Raw genomic sequence first — 24,594 nt, forward strand, 5'->3', positions numbered from 1 at the left:
CTTAAGTCTGAGAATTATTCTCTAATGATAATGGGAAGCTGCTAAACACATGCTGGCTAAATTTCTTAAAACAACAGTCACCACAGAAGGAGGATGTGGGGTACATTTTATTCCTACAACAGTTCACAACAACAATAGAATGATGTGGCAACTATTAGGAAATGTACTTTATGTGATAAACATAAAGAAGCAAAGCCAAGGTATGCAGCTTTCTTTAATTAAGTTCAAGGTCTGAATTTCTATCTCTCCCCTCTTAGATCCCTCCCTGAAGCAGTGGTGGGAACAACCACCATTTGGAATATTGTTTACTCTGTAAGAAATGATATAATAATAATTTAAAAAAAAAAAGGTCAGTCTGCTCTCCCAAAAACATGCTTGGCCACTTGGCTGGCTGATTAGTCACAAGAGTGTGCACCTACTTAATCATGCAGGAAACTGAAGTCATAGCTATTTTTACCTGATGTTCAGCCATCTGGCTTTCTGGACTCCTGCCGTGCTCCAGACTCTCACTGAGTTTCATCTCAATGGCCTCCATCTTTGTGGAGATGGACTGTAGGGAGTCCTGGTACTTCTGCTGGCGTTCCAAAGCTTCATAGAGAGTGCGCTGCTTTTCACTTATCTAGAGAAGAAAAGGATATTACCAAATGTTTCCTAGTCCCTTATCTTGTAGATTATGACATTTCTTTCCTCATGTGACATTCTTACCTCTGTGGCCCAACAGAGGGTATTCAACTGTGGACAGTGTGTAAACTCTCTGCATGTGTTTCATAAGACAATTGCTAAGGTAATCTGTGGCTGGTCCACTAAACAATTCCATGTTTCAGAGACTTACCACATTCTTTAAGGTTTCCCAAGAACGCTGCAAATCGTCCAGTTTAGCAGTAGCAGATGGCTCCAGTCCTGGTTCGTAGAACTCCTGAGATGGCAACGTGCTGGGGTGGATCCTTGCGGCATCAGTCTGTAACCTCTCAGCAGATAGTGCTTGGTAATAAGCAATGTCCTGTGGGTACAAAGCCCAGTGTTGGACTCAGGAGGAAAACAGAGTCTAAGTGAACATGCTCTGGGTACTATCTGTCATGTGGAGTAAAGGTTTAGGACTCACCTCTGTCCCAGGGGGCTATAAACTATAGAAGTTAGTATAATTCTTTGAATTTTGGCTTCTATTAAAAAATGAACAGATTTACCAACATTTCAAGTTGTCAAAAGTCATTCTTAGTTTGTATTTGGTAAAATATACAAAGGATTTGAGTGGTACACATGTTTAAAGCTTGATTAACCAGCAGGGCCAAAAAAAAAAAAAAAAAAGAGAGAATCTACTTAATTTCCTAAAATGTTTTTTAATGAATTGATTATAGTTCTGCATAATTTTAAAATGTACTTTATTTAAATAAAATTAAATCTATGTCATTTTTAAGATATAGCCAGATTTTCAGTATTTGTGAGTTCATTATTCACAGAAATTAATTAAAATATTTTAATATTAAATGAAATAAAATGTAATACCTTGAAAATTAAAACTACTCTAAGAAACAATAAAAGGGATTCCTTCCAATCAGTTCCTGGAAGTACACTAGAAATAATCAAAGTGAATGATGAAAAACAAAACTTTTGAATTTTTTATTAGTTTGTTGGGTTATAAGTAACATTACATATCTTTTAGTATTCATAATAGAATCTACTATATCAAGACATAATTCATGTGTTTTCAATTGTTTCTATACTTATTTATACATATAAATAGAAATTGAACTGGTGAGTAATGTTTATATTCTAGGAATTTCTATTATCAAGTTCATTGCTTTTGCAATTATACTGTTGAAGACTATTATGTATATGAATATAAAACACCTTATTGATAATAATATATTGATAAAAAGTCTTGAAGAAGGTACCAGCCACTGGGGAAATCAAAGTAATAACAAGAAAGGGCTGGTGTTTGGCAGTCTGTACAAGAACAGATGCAGGATTGTGTACTAGGAGGAGTTCACTCAGGAGTCTGACACCTGAGGAGTCAGGACAAATGAGATTCCAGGGGAAATTCTCCTCCTAAGTAGCTATACTCACATCTCACGTATCAGCTCTCTCATCTGTACAAAACTGGAGAGTTCTGAGGATTAAATAAAGTCGTATTTGAGTGGCCATGAGGCCTTCTACCTGTTTTGTTGTTGAAACTTCTGGATAAGTCCTCAGCCTTAACTTATGACACTGGCTCCTCTTCATTTGTCATCCTGTCACCATCTTGAGTAGATTTCCTTGCTATTCTCAAGTCTTTGCCCCACTAGTTCACCCCATTCATCCTGCCCTACTTTTACCCCACTTCCATCCTCCACCCCTTGAACATGATAGCCTGTCATCACTGAATTGGTTCACCCCATGTGCACTTCTAGCTATGTCTAAAGTTACTCAAACCCTTCTCTTGCCAACACCTTTGCTTCCTTCTCCCCTTAAACTCTGCTTTACCCATCTGGAAAATCCCAAGCAGTACTCAATCCAATTTTACTTTCCAGAGTGCATGCGTGTGCATGTTCAGGCACATACACATACACTCCACACACACGCACAGACACGCAGCTGAAGCCACTGAGGAGATACTCCTGAAACTTCTCAAGTTTCCAAAAATCTGTCTATTCTCAGACTCACCTTTATCTTAACACTGTCAGTTTCCTTGCTTAAAGATAACCCTCCCAACGACTCTCAGAATCCCATCCACCTTCACTTTTTCAAGGACCTTGGTTATTAATACCTTCCTCCTCTCCCTCTCTATTAACCTTTTCTCCAGCATATAGTCAAATATTTTCAATCTAAAAACATCTTATTTTTGTATTTTTCTTACAGGATATCACATAATGGAAAAGTCCACAAATCACAACATGATGAGTCATCACACATGAACACACCGTTGTGATGATCATATCTTCCTTTTCTCCCTTTCACTTGATAATCCAGTTTCTGCAAATGGCCATTTATATTTGACAATGTTCACTTTTGATCTACTTCTAAAGACTCAGTTGAACTTTGACTTTTGTGACTCTTTTCTATGAAACAAAATAATTATTTTCAGCTATTTTTCTGCCTGATCTTTCAGAAGTATTCAACAACTCTGACTGTCCCCTTTTGGAAACACTTTCCTTTGAATCTGTTTTCCTTCTAGCTCCAGTCATTCAAGCTTTCTCTTGTGTAGTTTGTTTCTTCCACTCACTCTTAAATATTGGTTATTTATAAGCTCCACACTCACATATTCAGTTTGTACATTTATAGCTTTTAGGCTCTTCAAACTCAACATTTTCAAAAAAAGATCCAGGATGAGAACTGAATTTAGGAAAAAAAAATAACATTCTATCCACCCTGCAATAAATGGAACTTCTACTCATCAAAGCACTGGACCTGATATTTATTCTCTATTTCTTCTCTCTTTTCACATCCCTTGCTTATTTAGGATGAATTCTATTGACACTTATCCTTGCCACAGCACTGGTTCAAGTTCTCCTTAGAGCAACAACTTCCTAATTCCCAGGCTGTAAACTGGCAGCCTCTAGGCTGCCTCTGGCTTGCATACATTTAGCTTGGCTTATGCAGTGTATGAAATTGTTGAAAATTTCATCGAAGTAGAGAGACTCTTATAAGAATCCAGATTCATAGCTCCTTTTGCAAACCAGGAGGTACATAAGACTGGATTCTGTGTCCACGTGGCTACAGTAATTCTAACTATAGACTTGCTGAGGGATCCTCTTCATTCCTTAGCCTGTTTCTCTCATTGACATCACCAGTCCTAGCCAGGCATCAGAGTATGCAATTTCTGTCTCTCACTAGCTTCTCTGGCTCCGAATTTGTCTATCTCTCTTCTACTACTTACATTGATCCAGAATGACCTGTTCTAAAACTTCCTTCTGTACATAGCTTCTCTCTGTGGTTACCTATTAGCTTCTGGATGAACATCAGATTTTTTTGTGTGTGTGTCATTCAAGGTCCTTCATGATGTGTTTCCTTCACCCCTCTCAGTTTCTTTTCTCCCCCACTCCCTCCTCCAAATCTGGTTCTCTCATTATACTGATAATTATTTGCAGTTGTCTGATGGGTCATCCTCATTCCAGCCAGCATACCTTCTATATGTCCTTCCTCCTGTCTGAAAAATTTCACTTCACTAGATCACACCAGCTGCCTAACTTGTATTCCCTCCCTAAAGCTTTGGGTGCCATCTTTGACAGCCCCACTCCCCGAACTCCAGGGTCAGGTGCTTATTCCAAGACCACACTCACCACGCAGTTTTCCCATTGTCATGGCACTTGTTCCATTTTGTTGTGATTACTCGCCTGCTTTCACACAGACTGTGAACTAGCTCTCTTAAGACCAGAGTGAGCTTTTTATCTTTGACTCTGAGCATGTCTTAGGGTGTTTGCCAAATAACAGTCAGGCATATGTGTCCATAATGAATCCTATGTGTAAAACCCTTTTATAAACTTTATTATTTTATATACGTGGAAGGTCGTACTATTACTGTCCACAAGGAAAAGCAAAATGTTGCTTTAAATGTAAAAATTTCAAATTAAATACTCTTTTATAAATAAAGAAGCAGCCCCCCCTCCCCGAAAAAAAAGCCAGAATAAAACAAATGGGTTGTTAAAAAAAATTTTCTTTCTGGTTCTTTTGTACACGAATATGTGCATGTGTGTGTGTCTGTGATTGTGGATGTGTTTGTTTATTGGTCAGGCCAATTAAATAGGAATGACAATTCCTGGTTTCTTAAAAGCATTTGAAAATATGTCACCTTCTATAGATGAAGAATTTGTATCTATTTGAGGACTATATAGATTCAACAAAATAAAACAATCAGTCTCATAACTACTAAACAGAGGCACTAACTGGCCTAGTGAGGAATCATCCTTAGAAACATGTCTCTTGTTGCTTTGTGCCTAAGTTATGAGAGTTATTATCTATCCAGTAGATTCCTAAGGGAATAAATTTGGAAAGCTATAGCTACTATTTTATTAACATTGTCCAGGTTAAAAAGTACTTCATGCTACACATCACATTTAATTTTCAAAATTTTGTGAAATGAGGAACATTGTTTCCTATTACAAATGAGGCTGCTTAGGGATTTTGCGGGACCTTTCAGCTTAAAGGGAAAAGAGCTGGCACCCATTCTGAGCTTTTAACCTGGGGCTTGCCACTCTTCCTGGTACAAGATTGTGCTTTTCAAACTTTGACTTCTGTTGACTCTACCGAGGAACCCAACTTTGCTTTGCTTCTGCAGCAAATTTGGGAATTGCCTGGTTATTTCTAGTCTCCAGGAAGCTAAACCATTACCACATTTCAGCTAATAGCTACTGTCAGAGGCAGAACACAATGTGAGGTAGGGGCGTGGGGGGAATCAGATAGTTATGTAATGAAGATCTACTTACAGAAGCAGCAAGCACAAAACCTTTTTTTAACAGCTGCAATTTTATAAAGCGGTTGCTTTATTTGGCTGCCCCTTGAAACAGTTGTGCACATTCTGTACAGTATTTTGAGTCTGAAAAGTGGAACTTATGGGGATTCGAAATGTCCTCCTCAGCTTCAGAAGAAAGCCTTTGGCCATGTTGTACTATTTATTCATTTTCCTCTGACTTATATTACTGTACAAGAATAACATGTGGCCATAATGATAGAGTTGATTTGTTTGAACAACACCAAGCATAACACATTTGCTTCTTAAAAGCCTCCTCTGAGGAAAGCCGTCTGACAAAGACATTTTTTGCCAATCTGCAATATCATATAAAAGAACATTAACAATGTGATTTAATAGATGCTTTCCTTTGATGGGGAGGGGGTGTCAAAATAGACTTAAAACAAAAATCTCACTCATACTTTTAGGATGTGATTGAGTTTGACAGTTAAGGTAACCATAATAAAACATTCACATATTTTATCATTCACAAGACTTTTTCACATGTACGTTGAAAGAACTTTATAAGAACTATCACTGAAACAACCTTAGAAAAGGCATATTCTTCCCACAGAGTTAATCTCAAGGCCAGTGTTTACTGTTCAATTTGAAAATTTTAAGAACATTGTATATTATAGGGGTAATGTTTTTCCTATACAATAAACTAAACAGCTGACCATAGCCAAATTTCTCTGATTCTAATAACATCTGTGACCACACAGAAGAACACAACGTCAAATAATGAGTAATATGTATTTTAAAAAGAGAATTTGAAGAACAGTTCCCTCCAGAGTGCCCTGAACTTCTCCCTTTTTGTTTTTAGTTTCCTCTCAACACTTCTGTTATTATTCATCCCACATCCACCTTTCTTTTTAGATTACAAGGTCTTTGAGGGTAGGAGCACTGTTGTCTTTTACATTACCTATCTGGGACCCCACACAAGATTTCATGCCAAGCAGGTGCTCAGAATGTGTCTGATGAATGAATAAATTGATAATTTCCTAGAGCTATATACATTTTTACCAAGATAATTGTTTTATCTAAAATTTTCATCAATTTTATTTTCCTCCTTTGGGGAAAAGGGCTTTTTTTAAATCACAGAAATACCATTTCAAATGCTTCTTCTTTAAAATAAAAATAAGGGAGGCCTGGATGGCTCAGCGGTTGAGCATCTGCCTTCTGCTCAGGTCGTGATCCTGGGGTCCTAGGATCGAGTCCCACATCAGACTCCCTGCAGGGAATCTGCTTCTCCTTGTGCCTAGGTCTCTGCCTCTCTTTCTGTGTGTCTCTCATGAATAAATAAATAAAATTTTTAAAAAATAATAAAAATAATTGTGATTGATTTGTAAGACAGCCTATAGAACATGTACTCTGTTTAATAATTCTTTCTTAATAATAAATCTCTATTCCTTTGAACACTTACATAATTTCATAGTAATGTAATTAAACTTTTATAAAGTTATTTGGCTAAAGAAAAAAGGAAAGTATTACTTAATGTGCATTAAAAATTTTTAGCTATTGTAAAAGCATATTTTTATTTCTATCCAGTATTTTTCATGAAAATCCTTTGACCTATTTAATTTAGTACCATCTAAATTTAACAGAATACATGTTGAAAGGCACCACATAGCAAGGTATTATTACCTCCACTGTATAGGAAACAGAATTTAAGATTACTGATTATTAAGATTAGTAAGTAAAGAACACGAGTCTACTGAGACATTCCAATAGGTACACTGGCACACACCCCTTAAAATGGTTGACAGTAAGTAAAGAAAAAGTATAAATCGTGAGCAGAAGCTTTTCATCTTCAAAATCTGAGCTGGTAAATGGTAAAACCATGTTTAATGAATGTTAAAATACAAATAGATATGTTATTTTGCAATAGTGACACAAATATTTCATTTTCTGTTAGGCTGCAGTACTCCATCGCAGACAGCTATCAGAAACTAAAGCCATCATGCCTTAAAACAGGGCTTTCTCCATCTATAATTTCTGTGACCTAAATTTTGCTCATCTTATTGCCAGCAGCCCAGAAGTGGAGCTGATGTGCTGAGCCAGGAGTAGTGTCCTATGACAATCACAGTTTGTGCAATTTCACACCTAATGGTAAGTCCCTCAAAGTCTAAGATGCACACCCACAGTCTATTAAGAACAGAGAATGGAGTTCTGCAACCATCCAGAGATTGTAACTAGAGGAATTCCAAATGGGTGGTACCTGGTTAACAGAGGCATCTGCATTAGCCACAGGTGAAGGGGAGCGACAGGCAGGTGGAGAGGAAATTTCACTGTTGGTTCCCTCCTCCCCAGACTCCTCCGTCACAGGTGACAGCAAAGTGTGACAACGACCTGCAGTCATCTATCACATAAAATGTAGCCCAAAGGACACAAACGTCAGTTAGCTATGTTAACAGAAGACCTAGTCAGGCACAGGTCAAAATGAAAGTCATAATATAACAAAGGTTAGGGATACAGAGACCCATACCTACATACAAATTCTGTGTTAGTATTTAAAAGTTTTGTCCTCAAGTGACTATGACTCTAGGGATCATATGGGAGAGAGGGTGTATATCACAATAAAGACTTTTGTTCTTGATTATTTATTTTCCTTTCCTTGAGGTGTGTATCTTTATAAACAAGTAGAAAAATCACGAATTATAAAAGCAAGGGAAGGGTCTACAAAATAAAACTTGGGTCTTTTGTGGACATCTCAAATTCTAAATATTCTAGGGAGATAAATACACCCAAAGTAATATTTTGCCAGAAGAGTCCAGGTATGATTATATGCTACCTGAGGCACAGCACACATGTATGGAAAACATACAGCACTGGAAAACATTTTAGTTACTAAAATAAGTCATGCATTATAGATACAAAGTGATAAGCAAGTGATATTGCAGAACAGAAATTAATGGAACCTATTTATTCTAATCCAAAGCTAAACTTTGGGTTCTCAGTTTTCTTATTTTCCTAACAATACCTTTTCTTCCATATTTTATTGAATATCTGTACAACAGAATACACAAACATGTCTAGTCGGCCAGTGTTTTAGCTTGAAAAACACACAAAAATATATATATACAGGATGATTCTCCTATCCCCCAGAAAAACTAGAAAACTGTGCAAAGGAAATTTTTTTTAAGCTCAGAGGCTTTCAATATTATTGTTTAATTATAAACAAATGCAAGGCCAACCTCTGGCATATTAAATAATTCAGCCCCCTCAAGCAAATAGCTTCATTTTAGCTATCCCTGTTTACAGTATGAAAAACTGGCCTTGGCCCAAAGGTAGTCAGAGTTAAGGAAACTGTTCTCTCAGTTCGAATCTTCAAGAGCTAACACTGATCCCTAAAAGTCACGAAGAGGGAACCTGGAACCACTGGCCAGGCTGCGGGCAGAAGGGAGCGCGCTGGCTCCCAGCGGACCCGGCCCTCACCCTCACTTACCATGACCACAGAGGGGTGGGCCGAGGTCGCGGGGAGGAGCTCCCTGTCCAGGTCCTCCGTCCCCTCCGCCAGCCCCTCCACCTCCGTGACCGTCAGCAGCATGGTGGCATGCTTGGCTTTCATCGTCAGCATCTTGCACTTGGAGTTCAAAGAGGCGATCTGCTCCTGGTAGCCCTTGATTTTCTGAGCCAGCTCCTGGGGAAACATTTCCACCACCGCCCCCCCGCCCCCCAACTGTGTGTCAGAGCAGCATCAAAAGGAAACACAACTCGTAGCGTTCATCTTCCTCCAGCGCTGGCCAATGAGATCGCAGAGCTGCGCCAGGCGGCAGCAGCAGCCGCGGCCGAGGCAGGATGTGGACGTGCGAGCGCAGGAGCCTGTCCGCCGCGCGCCTGCACCGCAGCCCGAGCACCGCGCAGCCGGGCCCGCAAGAGCCGCTGCAGCGCGGGAGACCAGGGCCCTGGGCCGGGGGATTCTAATCCCGGGAGACGCTCGCCGTGCAATCGGGAACTTATGGAACATTAGGCACTGGCAACTTTCTTTAAAATGTCTAAAGAATCCGAACCCGCCAGATGGTTCATGCCATGGAAATGAGGTCATGTGATGACTAAAACTGCAAAAAATGCAATGCTCAGCTCTTACCATACTGAACATATCAGATAGAGCAGTCATCTGTTAAGGGGCAGCGTCTCAAAAGTAACCTGCACCTCAATTCCTGTGAGCCATAGAGGTTTTTTTTGTTTTGTTTTGTTTTGTAGATAAGCTAAATATTACATAGGAAACCCTAATTTTTTTATCTTGATTACTCCCACAATAACGTTTTGTACATTCATCAAATTTTCCCTCATGTACTCCATCATGCCTCACATGTTTCTCATGTTTCAAACTAGAGCTTTGAACTTGAAGTTCAGTTCAAATTTAATGTCTTTTAAACTCATCTGTTGTTGAAAAACTTGTTTTAAGAGACAGAGGTTTTAAAACTTTTACCAAGAGCTTATTGAAAATATATTCTGGACAGCTGGCAGCTCCCAAAAATCTAAAATATTAAATAAATAATCTAAAATGGTAATTCTAAAACATTAAGTTTATACTAAAAGATATATACATGCTTAACAAAAAAGATGTATATTTCAAAACATTAATCCTAAAAGTATCAAACCATTAATTTTTTTCTGTTCCTTTTATTTGGCTCCTTTTCCTGAAAAACTGTCATTTCGTGTTTGTACGAAACATATTTCGCAACAAAAACATTGAATGTCAATGTCTTTAAAAACGATAGTGTTTATATACATATATGCCCATATATACACACTGGGCACCTATACATACTTCACCTATATGTATATATGATACAAATACTATCATTTTAAACACATTGACATTCAAACTAGAGCTTTGAACTTGAAGTTCAGAAGCAAAATAACAACAAACTGGTATATATGATGTATGTGTATGTACAATGTATATTTATGTGTGTATATGTATATGTGTATGCACACAGACACACACATATATAATTTAGTTTCTCCCCTCCCAGGCAAAACTGACTAATGGAAGGAAAAACCTTGCAAAACTCAGCCAGTAGCCTGTCTTCTTGATTTCTTCTATAGCACAAGAATTTTTAAAGCAAGAATTTAAAATGTAGAAATCATCACTTCTTTACCTTTTAGAGCTGTGGGTACTTAATTAAACCTAATATGGGTTTCTATTTTTAATATTGATTAAACAGTTGGCCTAGTGCCTAATACATGGTTACTCTATTATAATTAGTTGGCATGCACATATAGAAGACATCTACCAATCAGTGGACTCCTTGAATACTGTATTTTCATAGGACAAATCACTAAGCCTTCTTACAATGGCTTGCCACACTGGGTAGATTTGAAGAATCTTTGTGAAGTAGCATTAATTTTAGTCCTTCCCCTTTTCTGGTTACATGCATGGCTGTGTCCCCAACTGCTACACCCTGCAAAGGTGTGCCCATGCTGACAGTAAACATCCATCTCCTAAATTGGAATTCTACACTTTATTGTGTATAAAACTCATTTGAGTTGTTTGTTAACAATGCAGTTCTGTTCTCTACAAAAGATTGTGATTTACAAGGCATTTTATACTTATCCCCTTGGAGAAACAGCTCCTTAGAACTTCCTTCTGCAACAATAAAACCTGTCTGTATCAGAATAACTGTGGGTTCGTTATTAAATCTGCTAAATTAAAATGGAACCCCACTGGCTTAATGTGTTCTCCATTTTCAGAAAGCACATATATTTTTAATTTTTACTGGATATTTCTGAAAATGATGGTGGGAATTTCAGATTCAGTGGCTGTTCTAAGGAAAGCTGCCCTCTGTGGGCAGTCTCCTGCACTCAAGAGAAGGCCTTGTACGTAAGGTAAAAAGCAGGGAGGCCTGACTATTCTTATGATTTAAAAGCAGCAAGATAATTTTTTCAGGTTAAATGCAGCATTTAAAAAATTACAGAAAAAAGTTAATTCCTTAGACACATACATATATTGTAAATAATTTATCAATTTTTGATAAATTATCAATTTATGTCATTATTATAATCAATTATTTTTATCAGTTAAAGTTATCCTAGATGCTAGATTCACCACACAGTTGAAATTCTATTGAAAGCAGACTGAAAATACAGGAAAAAGCAGTCTTCCACATTTTTATGTTATCGTAAATCAGGCTATCTCCACTCAGCACATTCCTTCCTGTGTTTGTTTTATATATACAATGAATCTCACACAGGACTATGCCATTATTATTATGAAAATGTATCCTAAATCACCTGACAGAACTTACAAAAGTCTACACTCCTGTTTAGAACTGGAAAGAGAAAATGTGACAAAATGAATGGATCACAGAACAGGAGCCTGGAGGATAGTCTACAGCTGATTGTGCTCAGAGCCAGCTCTGTGACCTTGGATAAGTCATTTATTTTCTGGGCCATCATTCTTTTCTTCTGTGAAATAAGGTAGCCCAAACAGTTGCTACTGCAGGGGGAAAAAATCATGGAATTTGAAGCAACAGATACTGGCTTAGAATCTGGTTTCTATCAGTTACTAGACTTGGGAGCTTGGGAAGTCACTTTTAAAAAAATCAGTTTCTGTTTTCTTATCAGTATAATGGTGATGATTAAAAAAAAATCCTTGCCTCACAGCATTGATATAAAAGATAATGTAACAACTTTATAAACTGTTTTTTTTTTAAAAACCCAAACTGTAGTAACGATAATTATTGCTATTTCAGACAAGGTTTTTAAAATATGTACTTTCTGTACTCTGATAGAATGTTGTTACAACAAAATTCTGGATCTTCTGAGGTTAAAAATAGTTTCAAAATTAATTTTTAATTATAGTCTAATACATAGTCTAATGTATGAATTATACAAACAGTGGTTTCAAATATTTGCTTAACATATTTTCATTTGACCAATGGCATAAGAGAAATCAATGGTTAACATAGATAATAGCTATGGTGTAGAAGTAAATGTAGGTGGGAAGTTTATTTATGTAATTTTATAAATAATATATAAATGTAAGTTACTGATATGTTGGATATTTCAAGAAATTAATTGCATTTGGAGCGCAGGTAGTGAGACATTTTATCCTTCAAAGGCAACAACTGAATCTTCCGAGAAACTCACTATGATATTTGGTTTGAAAAAATAGTTGCTCTTATGACAACAAAGTTAAAATGGAGCAGATGAAGAATAAACTAAATATCCACCTTTAGCCCTGAGAAATTAGACACTCTCCTCTGTCCTGCTGCTTCCCTGATTCATGATGCTATGAGCCAGTTCCTAAGGGAAAGAGTAAATGTGACCCAAATAGGAATTGACAGGTCAGAAGAAATTCACTGCTAGATATCAGTGGGCCGAAACACTGAAAATCTATGATCTCTGAGACCAAGTCTATGCAAGGGGTGTTCAAATCCTAAGTTTATAAGGAAGTTATAAATATAAGAAAGAAGACATATTTGAAAATGGAGAAGACGCCAAAAACTTGACCTGAAAATCAGCAAAACAACATGGGCCATACTGATTGCAGTGGAAGGGACTGAAGTAACCTCTATTTCAAAGAGCAAATGATTTTGTTTTTAATATGAAATATCTCTTTTTTGTGAAGAGGTCAATCAAAGCAACAAGGCTGTGAGCACTGCTGTTTCTAGCAGTCTTTGAATACAGAGCAGACCATGTGTTGGTATAAATAACTGTGAGAATTTGGGGTGCAGGAGACAGTTGATGGATCCCAGCTAAGATATATCATCCCAATATGTAAAGAGGTTTTGGCCTCAAGGGGAAGACTCAGGCTCCTGGGTCTTGGAAAACACCAGCAAGAACAGGTAAAATCAGTCAGAGAGGATGCCCAAGAACTGAGCACACTATGTGCACAATAGGGAAAACTTTTCTCTTAGATTCACTAGAAACCAATGACATAGTCTAACCAAGCAAGCACCTTGCCTGTGTGCCTGTCTCACCTCATGCCGAGAAATCTGGGCTTGCAGCTCCTGGATGTTACTGGTGGCCACAGGTGTATCCTCGATTTCTCTGTGCGCTCCTTCTATAAGCTCCCGGAGGTGCTGCATTTCTTGCTCATACTGTTCATATTGCACCACAGCCTCCTTTGAAAGAGAAAACAACACATGATTATCTTTCTATATCAATAACTACATGGAATCATTCTGTGCTGCCGTCTACAGTGTTAACTGGTATTCACCTGTGTGTCTGGGAATAACAAATGATGGGTAAAATCCCTGGGTGACTCAAGTCCTCAAATTTATGCAGATATTTCAAAAGCTTCTCTCTAAAATAGTTTACTAAGATTATTAACAGACTCAAAATACCTAAATGGCTAGATCTTCTCTCTTCTCCCTATTCATATTGTCCTGAATATAGCAATGTCATGGTCTGAACAATGTCATGGTAGGAAGCGGTATGAGAAACACGATTGCTTCATTTTTCCATCTAAGAAATACTAAATATATATGCAAGGCACTTGTCTAAATGCTGAGGTAGAAGATAAAAAATGAAGAAAGCATGACTTCTATCCTTAGGAATTTACTATGTAACAAATTACAGGATAATCCAAGGAGCAAGAATAGTTGACCAAGTTGACCATTAACTATTTAATGAAAAGATATGTATACAATTTTTGGATAAAGTAAGTAAAGTATTAGTTGAAAGGAGATATAAAGTGGAGAGTGTCATTTCTTCCTGTAAATGGTTTTTCTCTTATTAGCTAAAAAGATTAAGAGTTCCACTTGGGTGCACTTTCAAGGCCAAAAAAAATGCATTTAGTGTATCAATAAGCTGAAATATGAAAAAAGATTCTGTAATATTATGCTAGCAACAAAGGCATTTTACAAGGTTTTAGAGGATTCTCAGATGAATAATAAGAGATAAAAATATATGACTGAAGATAAAATTAACCTTTATAAGTTATTCTTTACTAAAATATATTTCTAAAAGATAGCTTTCACCAAAGGCTATTTTTTATAGAGCTTTCCCCAGGCTTTTGTGGGTGATCCAAATGAGAGCATTTCATCTCCTTATTTTATATAACCACAACAATCTGTCAAATTTAACTTTCTGGATGTGTTTTGATGGCTGAGCCCACACAATGCTAAGAAAAGAAGCCCATGACTCATTTGCTGTTGCTCGCCTGGCACGGGGACTACAAGAGACTCTGGCTGGCACAGCAGTACATGCCTGCATGATGTTGCACTGCTGGATTGCTGTGTGCTGTAACCGGCTGGCCTCCTCCTGCAGGTGCAGAGCAGCATGGCACAGTGGCAAGCTGGTAACCACATCTTCAGGGATCCTCAGTGCACTCTGGCAAATCTGCACAGCATGGACCTTTGGCTTGAGTGACTCCATCTCAGATAACAAATGCTGAAAGTGCGAGTTCACATTTTGTTTTGTAAAAATGTTTAAAAATGTTCTACTTTAACAGCTTATTTCCTAAGCAAGAGACATTTACTAAATTACAGCTCTGTCACGTGTCATAAATATTTTCCAAGGAATTTTTCTTTTTATTTATTTTTTTAAGATTTTATTTATTTATTCATATGAGAGAGAGAAAGAGAGAGAGGCAGACAGAGAGAAAGAGAGAGAGAGGCAGAGACACAGGCAGAGAGAGAAGCAGGCTCCATGCAGGGAGCCTGACGTGGGACTCCATCCCGGGTCTCCAGGATCAAGTCCTGGGCTGAAGGCAGTGCTAAACTGCTGAGCCACCCAGGCTGCACAGAATTTTTCTTTAAATAATGCAAAGAGTACTAAGACTATAACTGAGTTTAAAAATCATTTTTCCTCACTATTTTCTTCTTTTTCTTCTCCTTCTACTTCTCCTTCTTCTTCTTCTTTTTCTTCTTCTTCTTCTTTTTTTAAATACATCTCCTTTCTCATTTCCTCTGGATTATCTTTGCTTACCTGTCGATGAGAAAGTTGCTCCTTGAGACTAAGACGGCCCACTTCTGGAGAAGTCAAGGTTGTCTGGGCTTGCTCCAAAGCAACTTGTAAGTTTTTAAGCTCGGTTTCAAATTTTTTCATATCCTAGAGAGTAAAAGCAATATGAATGTTAGTATATAAGCATTTGAAGTTCAAAGTCATCAGAGAATAACATCACAGTCAAGAAGGCGTTATCAGAGGTGAGTACTACTTCTCTACTATAACACCACCGTTAAAAAAAAAAAAGATAGACTTTCCAATTTGAATTACTATTTTTTTTTTTACCTTGGCAGCATCTTGGAGATTATGCATACGGATTTTGATCATCTGTCGCAGCTCCTCAGACTCCCGTCCCAGTTCTGCCACTTGCTGAGACATTTTTTCTGTGGAGTACACACTAGCAAGGTACTGTAATTTCACAATCATTGCTTCCAGATTGCTGTGAATTTCTTCAGATTCTTCTAGCATGGTCTAAAGTGAATTATCAAAATTTATGACATTGACAGGCAGACAGAGACATATAGGTAATCAATCTGGTGTGGTATAAGACTGTCAGACTGAAAGGAAGCGAGCTGTTATCCACAGTTCTCATAGTACTGTGTAGGTTCTATGTGTCTTACTGTGTTTAACCCTCACACCCTGTGCCTACTCCCTGCCTATTCTTATCCCCATTTCACAGAAAAAGAAATCAAGGTTTAGAAACTGCCAACCATTTGTCAAGGCTACATGTTATTAAGTATTGGACCCTAAGGCTCATTCTCTATCTACCACCCTAAGCTGCTCTCTGGGGAGGGTCAGGACATAAGTACCCCAGGAGTGTTGATGCTCTGACATGTTGGGTATCTTCATCAGGTTGCTAAGGCTACTTTTTCTCATTTTAAACTCAAGAGATGCTTTTCAGCTCCCATATCCTATGTCTAAGATCTAAGATGCCTATCAATCCAAGAAACAAAAATAACACAAGAACATTACAAACAAACAAAAACTTTTGAACACTGGCTTAATAAGACAAAGTGGGTAGAAGCTACTTGAGATACCATGAGGAATAAAATGCAGCCCTCGTCATTCAGGATAGTATCATCTAGTGAGACTAATAATACACATTGTATGGTAGAATGAAAGAGGAGAAATGTTAAAGATGGCAGAAATGAGATGTGCTACTACTTGGAGGAAGACTGGGAGAAGGCACAGCAAAACAAAGATGCAGAGGTGAGTGAGCACAAAATGGGAAGTTACTGGGATGTGTGATGTGTAAAGAGGAGGAATGGGAGCTGAGACATTATTCTTAGGCAATAGATATTTATTTTTTTAGAATAAAGTACAGTTTTTTCCTCATGAGGAATGCTATATATATAATAAAGCTTCAAAAGTATTGAACATATTAAGAAGAAAATAAAATACTCCACAATATGTCAGAGATAACTTTAAGTAGGAGATAACTGTTGTTATATTTGGGTATATTTTTAGGTAATTGAGACCATAATATATGTATAATTTTCCTTCTTTCTTTTCCACCTGACATTAGAACACATGCATTCTCTCTGTATACTGTTTTTGGCTAAACTTGGGCAGCCCCACCTAAGGCAGTCTGACCTAAGGCAGGGATGAGAGAACTCTCCAAAATAATATCTACAGGATGAGTTCTCTCCTGAGCAACTGAGAGAACCCTCGACATGTGGTGTCTGTCCTCCCATGTTCCTGAGGCATCAATCCACCCAACTGCCCAAGTCAAAACACCTAGGAGCCGTCCGTAGCTCCTCCCTCTCTTTCACCCACATCCAAGAGCCTCCAGAGTCCAGCATTCTAGCTCAGTAGTAGCCCTTGCGTCTGTCTTCTCTCAACCTCCAAAGAGAGACCTGTCACTCTCTAGCCTAACACTGAAACCACCTTCCATGCTGTCTTATCTTCATCAGTCTGTTTTCCACAGGCTGCTAAATCATTCTTAAAATATAAGCCTGAATTTGTTGCTTGCCTGAAAAATATCTATCAGAGGCTTCAGAGTAGGGTAAAGCCCAAGTTCTCAACAGGCCTTTGGATCTTCTGTTCTTTCTCTATTCTTACCTCTTTGCCTTTTCCCAGCTCTCCTCCACACCTCCTCCTACTGTACTGCTCCCTCCACTGCACCAAATGGAGCACCCCTCACTTTTACTACTGGAATTTCAACACAAGTAGGTAGCCTGTCATTACCTTATGAGGCAGTGTGGGTGGATCATGCTCCTATGGGCTCCCTCAGCATCTTGATCATCATTTCCTACACTTACCACATTGTTTGTAATTGTCTAGATCTGTCTGTCTTGTGCCTCCTTTTATCAATTCCCTGGGGCAAGAACAGTCAGTATTTTTTTGTATTCTAAGGCCTAACAAGATTCCTAGATTTGGAGAGAAAGTATTCTATAAATATTTGTTGAATAAATAAATGAGTGCAGGACTGATTTCAAGAAAAAAAAAAGTTTTGATGGTTACTTTAAAGACTACATTGTACTTTATGATATCCAAAATGTCATTCAGAAAAGTGACTTGACAGTTTTCTTTAAAATTCCACTATAGGGACGCCTGGGTAGCTCAGTTGGTTAAACGTCTGCCTTTGGCTTAGGTCATGATCCTGGAGTCCTGGGACTGAGCCCCTGCTTCTCCCTCTCCCTCTTCCTTCTACTTGTGCTCACTCTCTCTCTCCGAAATAAATAAATAAAATCTTAAAAAAAAAATTCCACTATAGTGGGGTGCCTGGGTGGCTCAAATGGTTAAGCAGCTGACTCTTGGTTTCATCTCAGCTCATAATGTCAGGGTCATGAGATTAAGCCCTCTGTCAGGCTCTATACTCAGCATGGAGTCCCCTTCCTTCCCCCCCTTCCTCCCTCCCATTCTGTTCCCCACCACAAACTCTTTTTCTTTCTCTCTCTCAAATAAATTAACTAAATCTTAAAAAATAAAAATAGAAAAATAAAATTCCAGTATAATTATTAATATTGCATAAAGTATTTTCTACGTTTTGGATTGCGGAGTAATAACTAAGATTTTGGTGATCATGATGCATTTTGCCAATTGTTTTTCAAAATGATTTTAACACTTAAACTTTAGGGTTGAAAGCTTTTTCTTCTTTAAATATGAATCTCAAATAACTTTTAAATGGTATTAATTTGATAAAGTGCTCTCTCACACTCTCTTTTAAATTTTCATTTCTAGATTTCTAATGAGGTTCAATATTTTTCTCATCATTTACAACCAGTTGTAAATTAAGTCTTGTCTTGAGTGGTTTAAGAAAGATTCCAGAAGAGTATACAAGATTGATTAGAGAATACGAAAACTGATTAGCATCTGTTAAAGCATTCCAAGGAGGCAATGAGGCTTTAATCTAGAAACCTGTCCACAGGAATGGAAAAGGGAATGGTTTAAAAGATATGAGTATACATAAATCAGAATAAAAGAGAGAGAATCTAAAATACTTCAGGATATCCATGTAAGTAAAAATCATTCTGTGTTGTATTGTAAGTGAACTGTGCTATTACATACTTGTATCTAATTCAAGCTAAAGATAATAAAAGGATGAAATAATTTCCTGGATGATACAACCAGAAGAAAACTTCCGGAAATGAAGTAATGCAGCCACCTTCTGATATGGACTCTTTGCTACTTTCTAGCTGACCCCCACTTCCTCTGCAGAGCCAGACAACTGAGACCAGGCTGAGTGCTGAGAGTGAGGAGGACCCACATGGCAGATAGTGTGCTTGATATTTGCACATATGTTAAACCATTCGATCCTCCTAATAATTCTGCAATAAAAGTATCATTTACATCTCCATCTTAATGAGAAAACACAATTCAGGGAGGCAAAAGAGTTTGCTCCAAATTGCACAGCCCTAAACAGCAGAGATTGGTTTTCCCATCAGTCTGAGTCTGCAGTCTATAATCTCTCCACATGTCATATCTCTTCATGGGGAAGAATTTCCCACCATATCCAAGCATCTGATTGTTTCAAAGAAGCTGCAAAAAAAGAAAAACCTATACAGGGCTATTTGGGTCTTGGAGAGAAAAAAATCTAGGGGAGATAGAGGATATTTATTTATATAGTTTTATGAAATCTTATGGGTAACCACTTCCTTTTAAACCACTGGACAAGTCATTAGGGTTACGTTAGCTTTCTTTTTATCTGGAACCTACAATAATTCCACATCATGGCCCTTTAAATTTTCTGCCAGTCTAGCTAGTTAAATCAAATTGCTCCCTTACTCTTTGAAAACTATTTTTCCCAAAATTACCTGATGTAAAACATATTGTTCTCGAAGTTGGTTTGCAGAATTCCATGTAATCTTTCCATGTACCAACACTTTAGCTTTCTCAATCCACTTCAAAATGAATTCAAGCATTTCATTGTATTCTTCTAAATGTGATGCTGCCTGAAAAAATCATTAACATTCAGATAGCAATTGTAAACTCTGCTTCATGAACTAGAAAACAGTCTTCTATTTCTCTTTCTGTACAATAATCCTAGGGGTTGATTTTTATAATATCTGTGTTATCTAAAGGTATCATGAACAATCATTCCCTTGTTGAAAACCTGTCAAGGACTTCCCAGTGACTTTAGGATAAAGTTCAAATCCTTAATATGCTTGAATAATTTGTCTTTTAAAAATATTCTATTTTCTCATCTCTGAGTCATCAGTCTAGTACCTCTCTATCCCTCCTTCTATACTCCACTCTCACTGATTCAGGAGGTGGTAGTGGGGATTATAGCTGCCAAATTTTGGTTTATTTTATTTATTTATTTATTTATTTATTTATTTATTTATTTGTACTATTATTTATTATTGCCAAATCCTAATTTGGTTTGTCTGTGATTACAGAAAAAATACATAATGAATTTATAAAGGTGAGTCTACAGTCAACAATTATGAGAGATGTGTGACCCAAACCTATTAAGTAAATGCAAGCATATCTATGTATCTATATATCTATATCTATCTTGTGTCTTACATCTTTATATTTATATATACCTTCTGTCTTATATCTTTGTATTTTTATTATATATAATAATATATATATATATAAATTATATATATAATTATATATAAAATACTTAATATAAATACTTAAAATTATATATATATATATATACACACACACATATATAAAATACTTAAAGGTATTTGAATTCATCCCAAACTGAATTTGTAAAACATGTTAAGGGATGAGTATTCATTTCACAAAATACTTCTCCAGTTGACAAAATATTCATTCCAATAGTCCATTTATATGACCACCTTTGTAAATGAACTTATAATATAGTTTGATATAAAATAAGGGGAAGTTTACATGTAAGTTTTAGGAACACAAGTGTGGTATGAAATAAGCTACTCTTATCATTGTTAATATTATCTTTTTATTTATTTAAAAAAAAAAAAAAGCAAACACTGAATATCTGCCTTAAAGGATTTTGATTCCTGTCCTGGAAGACCTACCTGACTGAGCTTGGAGAGCCGATTCTCAGCCTGCCTAATGGTCTGTTGGTGAAGTTCAGTCAGTTTTCCTATCTTCTTGGCCAGTGGTTTACCCAGTTGTCCATTCTGCTCTGAGAATTTCTGTACTGCTGCATCTAGTTCCATTAATTTTAAATTACAGCCGTCTAATTCCTCTCCTAGCACCTAGGTGGTAATCAAAACAAAAGAACATTAGACTACAAGAAATAAATTCCCCTAGATTTCCCAAGGTCAAGGGTGGTATTTTAAATGATTTTTGTATGCGTCAAATATTATAAAGAATGATTATACTCTGATCAGGTCATTTCTGTTTCTTCGGTTAGATAGGCAGAGCAGGCAGGATGTTTTATAACCTTGGTGTTTATTTCCTAGGAGGCTGAGTGAGATGGTTGTTTTCCTTCTGCCGCACCCAAAAAGGATTAATCACTTAACTCATCAGCAGAGCGAGAACACAGATTTAACCACCAAAATAATCCTTCCATTTGGAATTTTTATATTTATATTCCCAAATCATTATTTGGTCCTGTGACACTTTTCCCTATTACACATGTATGCAGGGACATCTATTAATACAGCTCCACTGTAATCATGAGATAAATGTTGTAAGGGATCTATGCTATTATGTTTATACAATGTCTTACTGTCTGCCTTTACTTTCTGGATTTAATGAAGCTTGCTAATCAAGAAAGCTTTTTTCCCCCTCTATATCCCCAAAATAAAATAACTTCAAAACATAGTTAATTCATTCAGTAGCATCTCTTATGTTTCCCCTTCTCCTTCCTTACCTTTTGGTCAGATTTAGCTTGTGCTAAATTATCTGTCTTTGCTCTCAGCTTACTTAGAATAGTTGTGAGATCTTTGGCTATCTTCTGAATTTGCCGGCTGAACTCCTGGCTCATGGCCTTGCTCTGTTCAACTTCTCTTACTTTGTCCTGGATCTAAATAATCAATGAGAACAGCAAAACCAACTATGATTAAAATTGCATAATTGCTGCTGAAAACCTCAATCATAAGATGTTGACAAGAGAGACACTGGCATGGTTAATGCCATTTTGGCATGGATGCACTTTGTCAGACCAGCCACATGCTGTTATGAGCTCTCATGGCTTTCCACACAGCTTTGCTTCCCACCACCTTTATGCATGTACTGTCCCTTTCTGCTGCTGTTTCAGCAAAGAAACAAGCAATGCATGTACAGTGATCTATGCATCAAATGTTTATAGAATATTCATTATAGATAGCAATATACATATAGCTGAGTTTGAATCCTATCTTCTCCATTTACTACCTTCAGAACACAAATTCCTTTAAGCCTGTTCTTCCATAAAATGGAAAACATTTCCAGATAATTGGAAGCACCTGGATTTGTTTCCAAGCACCTTTTTATATATAGCTGTTGGTGATCTGTTAACTCCTTTTCCAACTTTCCAAGTGCATCCCTATAGTATATCAAAAAAAGGTTAAGCACATCTAATAAAAAAGAAAGGTTAAAAAAAAAAGTACAGTTAACATTTATAAGTTTCTAATGGCTTTGGTTTGATTTGATAACAGTGATATTTTTACTTCTAATAAAATGCTTAAGAGAAAACGGTAAAGAAATATTTTCTTTATATAAGTGAAAGGCCTTAAAAAAATCACTTTAGTACAGAGGAAACACAGCATTGAAAGAACACTTTTTTGAGGTGCCTAGATAGATAGCTCAGTCAGTTGAGTGCCTGACTCTTGGTTTCAGCTCAGGTCATGATCTCAGGATTGTAAGATGGAGGCCTGCATGGCTCTGCACTCAGCAGAGAGTCCACCTGAGATTCTCTCTCTCTCTCTCTACCTCTGTTCCTCCTCCCAACTCACACTTGCTCACCCACTCTATCTCTCTCTTTCTCTCTCAAATAAATAAATAAATATTTTTTAAAAAAGAATACTTCTTTGGCTTTCATTAATTTTGAGTGCCAATGTAAATGGGATGCATGAAAATAACTCTAATATAGAAAAATTTACCCAGAGAAAAAGAAAAATTAAATTTAAACTCTTTTTTTAAGATTTGAGCTTTCTAAGTCATCCTTCCCAGTAAACCTTCCAATGTCTAAGAAGAAAAACCAAATAGGCAATTAAATACTTAAAATAGAAAATAACATTTTAGTTTATTTTATTTAGTTTAGATGTAGCACTGGATTTTGATGAAATTTTTAAAAACACTTTACAATATACATTGGAGTGTCCAAAAAATGCAATGTACTTGTATGAATTTTATAATTGTTATGATGTGATACTACTTTCCATTTTATGTAGCACTTTAGAATTAGGGATATATCTTCTTTTTGTCCTCTATAGACCGCTTTCAACTTAACTGTGTTTTAGCATTATGTCACCAAGGAGGTCCTAAAAAGCTATTATGTTTCCAAACAGATGCTATCAAAGTTATTTTCACTACGTGAAAGCATGTCCTCTCTTTAGGACCTAACATAGAAATCTCCCTCTGATCTCAGTACTATGAATGATTATGTATCTCTTTGTTTAAAAATAAAAGACTTGTAAAATTTATAGTCATGGATTAGATTACATGGCACATCTTTCATTGGTCATTTGAAAGCTAGAGTTATTTAATGAGCCTTCCTCTAGCAAAATTATATGACTCACAAACATGCATTTTGGGTAATAAATTCTTCCTTAGCTTTACCTTATTTTTTTCACTCTGATTTTCCCTTTTTTCAAATATCTTACCTACTTACCTTATATTTTACTGAACTGAAATAACAGCTAGAGGAGTACCTGGCAGGTCCTGGGTACTAAAAAAATTTGTTGAATACATGAAATACAGCTTTTAGAAAAATTTAAGTCATTTTTAAAGAAAAAGGTGAAGTAGTAAGTTATTTGTAATTATATTAATTATATTACATATTATATTAATTATATTTTTATATTGTTCATATCTGCGATCATCTGATATATTGCCAGCAAATAAGACCTCTAATTTAATATTGTCAGTTTATACCGATGCATTTTTAACTGTTTCCATGGAGATATAATTATGAAAATCAAGAATTCTCCTACAAGAACACTGAGCCTCTGAAAGAATGGAAAGGCATACTTTGTGATCATAGATTTACCTGGTCATGGATAGTTCCTAGGTCCAGTGCCACTTCAGCTAACTGAAGGGATACTTCAGAAGGTAATATGGAATAAAGACCCAGGTATTTATTTTTCTGCTCTTCAGTCATTTTCTCAATGTTCTGTCGGCGATTTGTGGCTTCTGTTAGGAGAATCTAAAAAAAAAAAAAAAAAGACATCAGACCATGTATTATTCATCAATATATGAAGTGTGGACTTAGAAAAACATTTTTTTAAAAACTCAAGCCTTTCTGGGGAGAAGCATGTCCCCTTTATACAGAACGAAAGAAACTCCCTTGAAATAATAAAAGCCTTTTATATAGTACATTTCTGAAGAATTTTAATTCAATACTCATTGAATATAAGCAAGCATATATCATTAAAATCACGACAACATTTTAAAATGATGAGTATAGGGAATAAGAAGAGTTTTGTACCTGAAGTTCTTCAAGTTGAGCATCTATTTCTATTGTTGGATTCCCCAAATATTCCTTTGTTTCCTGAACCCAAGATTTCACAGAATTGATCTGAGTCTCCACAACTTCTCGTTCCTTTAGCTCTTGTTTTACCACCTTTCCATTACTCTTCACTTTCTCCTGCATGCTTCAGAAACATTAAAATGATAAACCAGAAGTGGATTTGAAATGAAAGGAAGTCCCTAATTCATGACATCATATTATTAAAAATAGATGT

At 36.6% G+C, this 24,594-nt stretch overlaps 1 protein-coding gene across 20 annotated transcripts in view; it reads right to left on the reverse strand.

Moving 5' to 3' along the window:
• Positions 1–24,594, reverse strand: part of SYNE1 (spectrin repeat containing nuclear envelope protein 1) — a 449,600-nt gene that overhangs the window by 153,354 nt on the left and 271,652 nt on the right. For 15 of the 20 annotated variants that reach the window (XM_072828127.1, XM_072828137.1, XM_072828100.1 and 12 more), the window contains 13 exons: positions 24,339–24,504; positions 23,901–24,056; positions 21,582–21,734; positions 20,779–20,961; positions 19,579–19,716; positions 15,608–15,793; positions 15,305–15,427; positions 14,585–14,767; positions 13,354–13,497; positions 8,868–9,062; positions 7,641–7,781; positions 833–1,000; positions 458–619 (listed from right to left, as the gene is read on the reverse strand). In XM_072828127.1, coding sequence (XP_072684228.1) covers positions 458–619; positions 833–1,000; positions 7,641–7,781; positions 8,868–9,062; positions 13,354–13,497; positions 14,585–14,767; positions 15,305–15,427; positions 15,608–15,793; positions 19,579–19,716; positions 20,779–20,961; positions 21,582–21,734; positions 23,901–24,056; positions 24,339–24,504 — 2,098 coding nt within the window. Of the gene's footprint in view, positions 1–457; positions 620–832; positions 1,001–7,640; positions 7,782–8,867; positions 9,063–13,353; positions 13,498–14,584; positions 14,768–15,304; positions 15,428–15,607; positions 15,794–19,578; positions 19,717–20,778; positions 20,962–21,581; positions 21,735–23,900; positions 24,057–24,338; positions 24,505–24,594 lie in introns of those variants that run through there. The other 5 variants (XM_072828167.1, XM_072828158.1, XM_072828148.1 and 2 more) reach the window with 3 other exon arrangements.

This window comes from Canis lupus, chromosome 1 (genome assembly GCF_048164855.1).
Source record: "Canis lupus baileyi chromosome 1, mCanLup2.hap1, whole genome shotgun sequence".
In the NCBI taxonomy this organism is placed as follows: domain Eukaryota; kingdom Metazoa; phylum Chordata; class Mammalia; order Carnivora; family Canidae; genus Canis; species Canis lupus.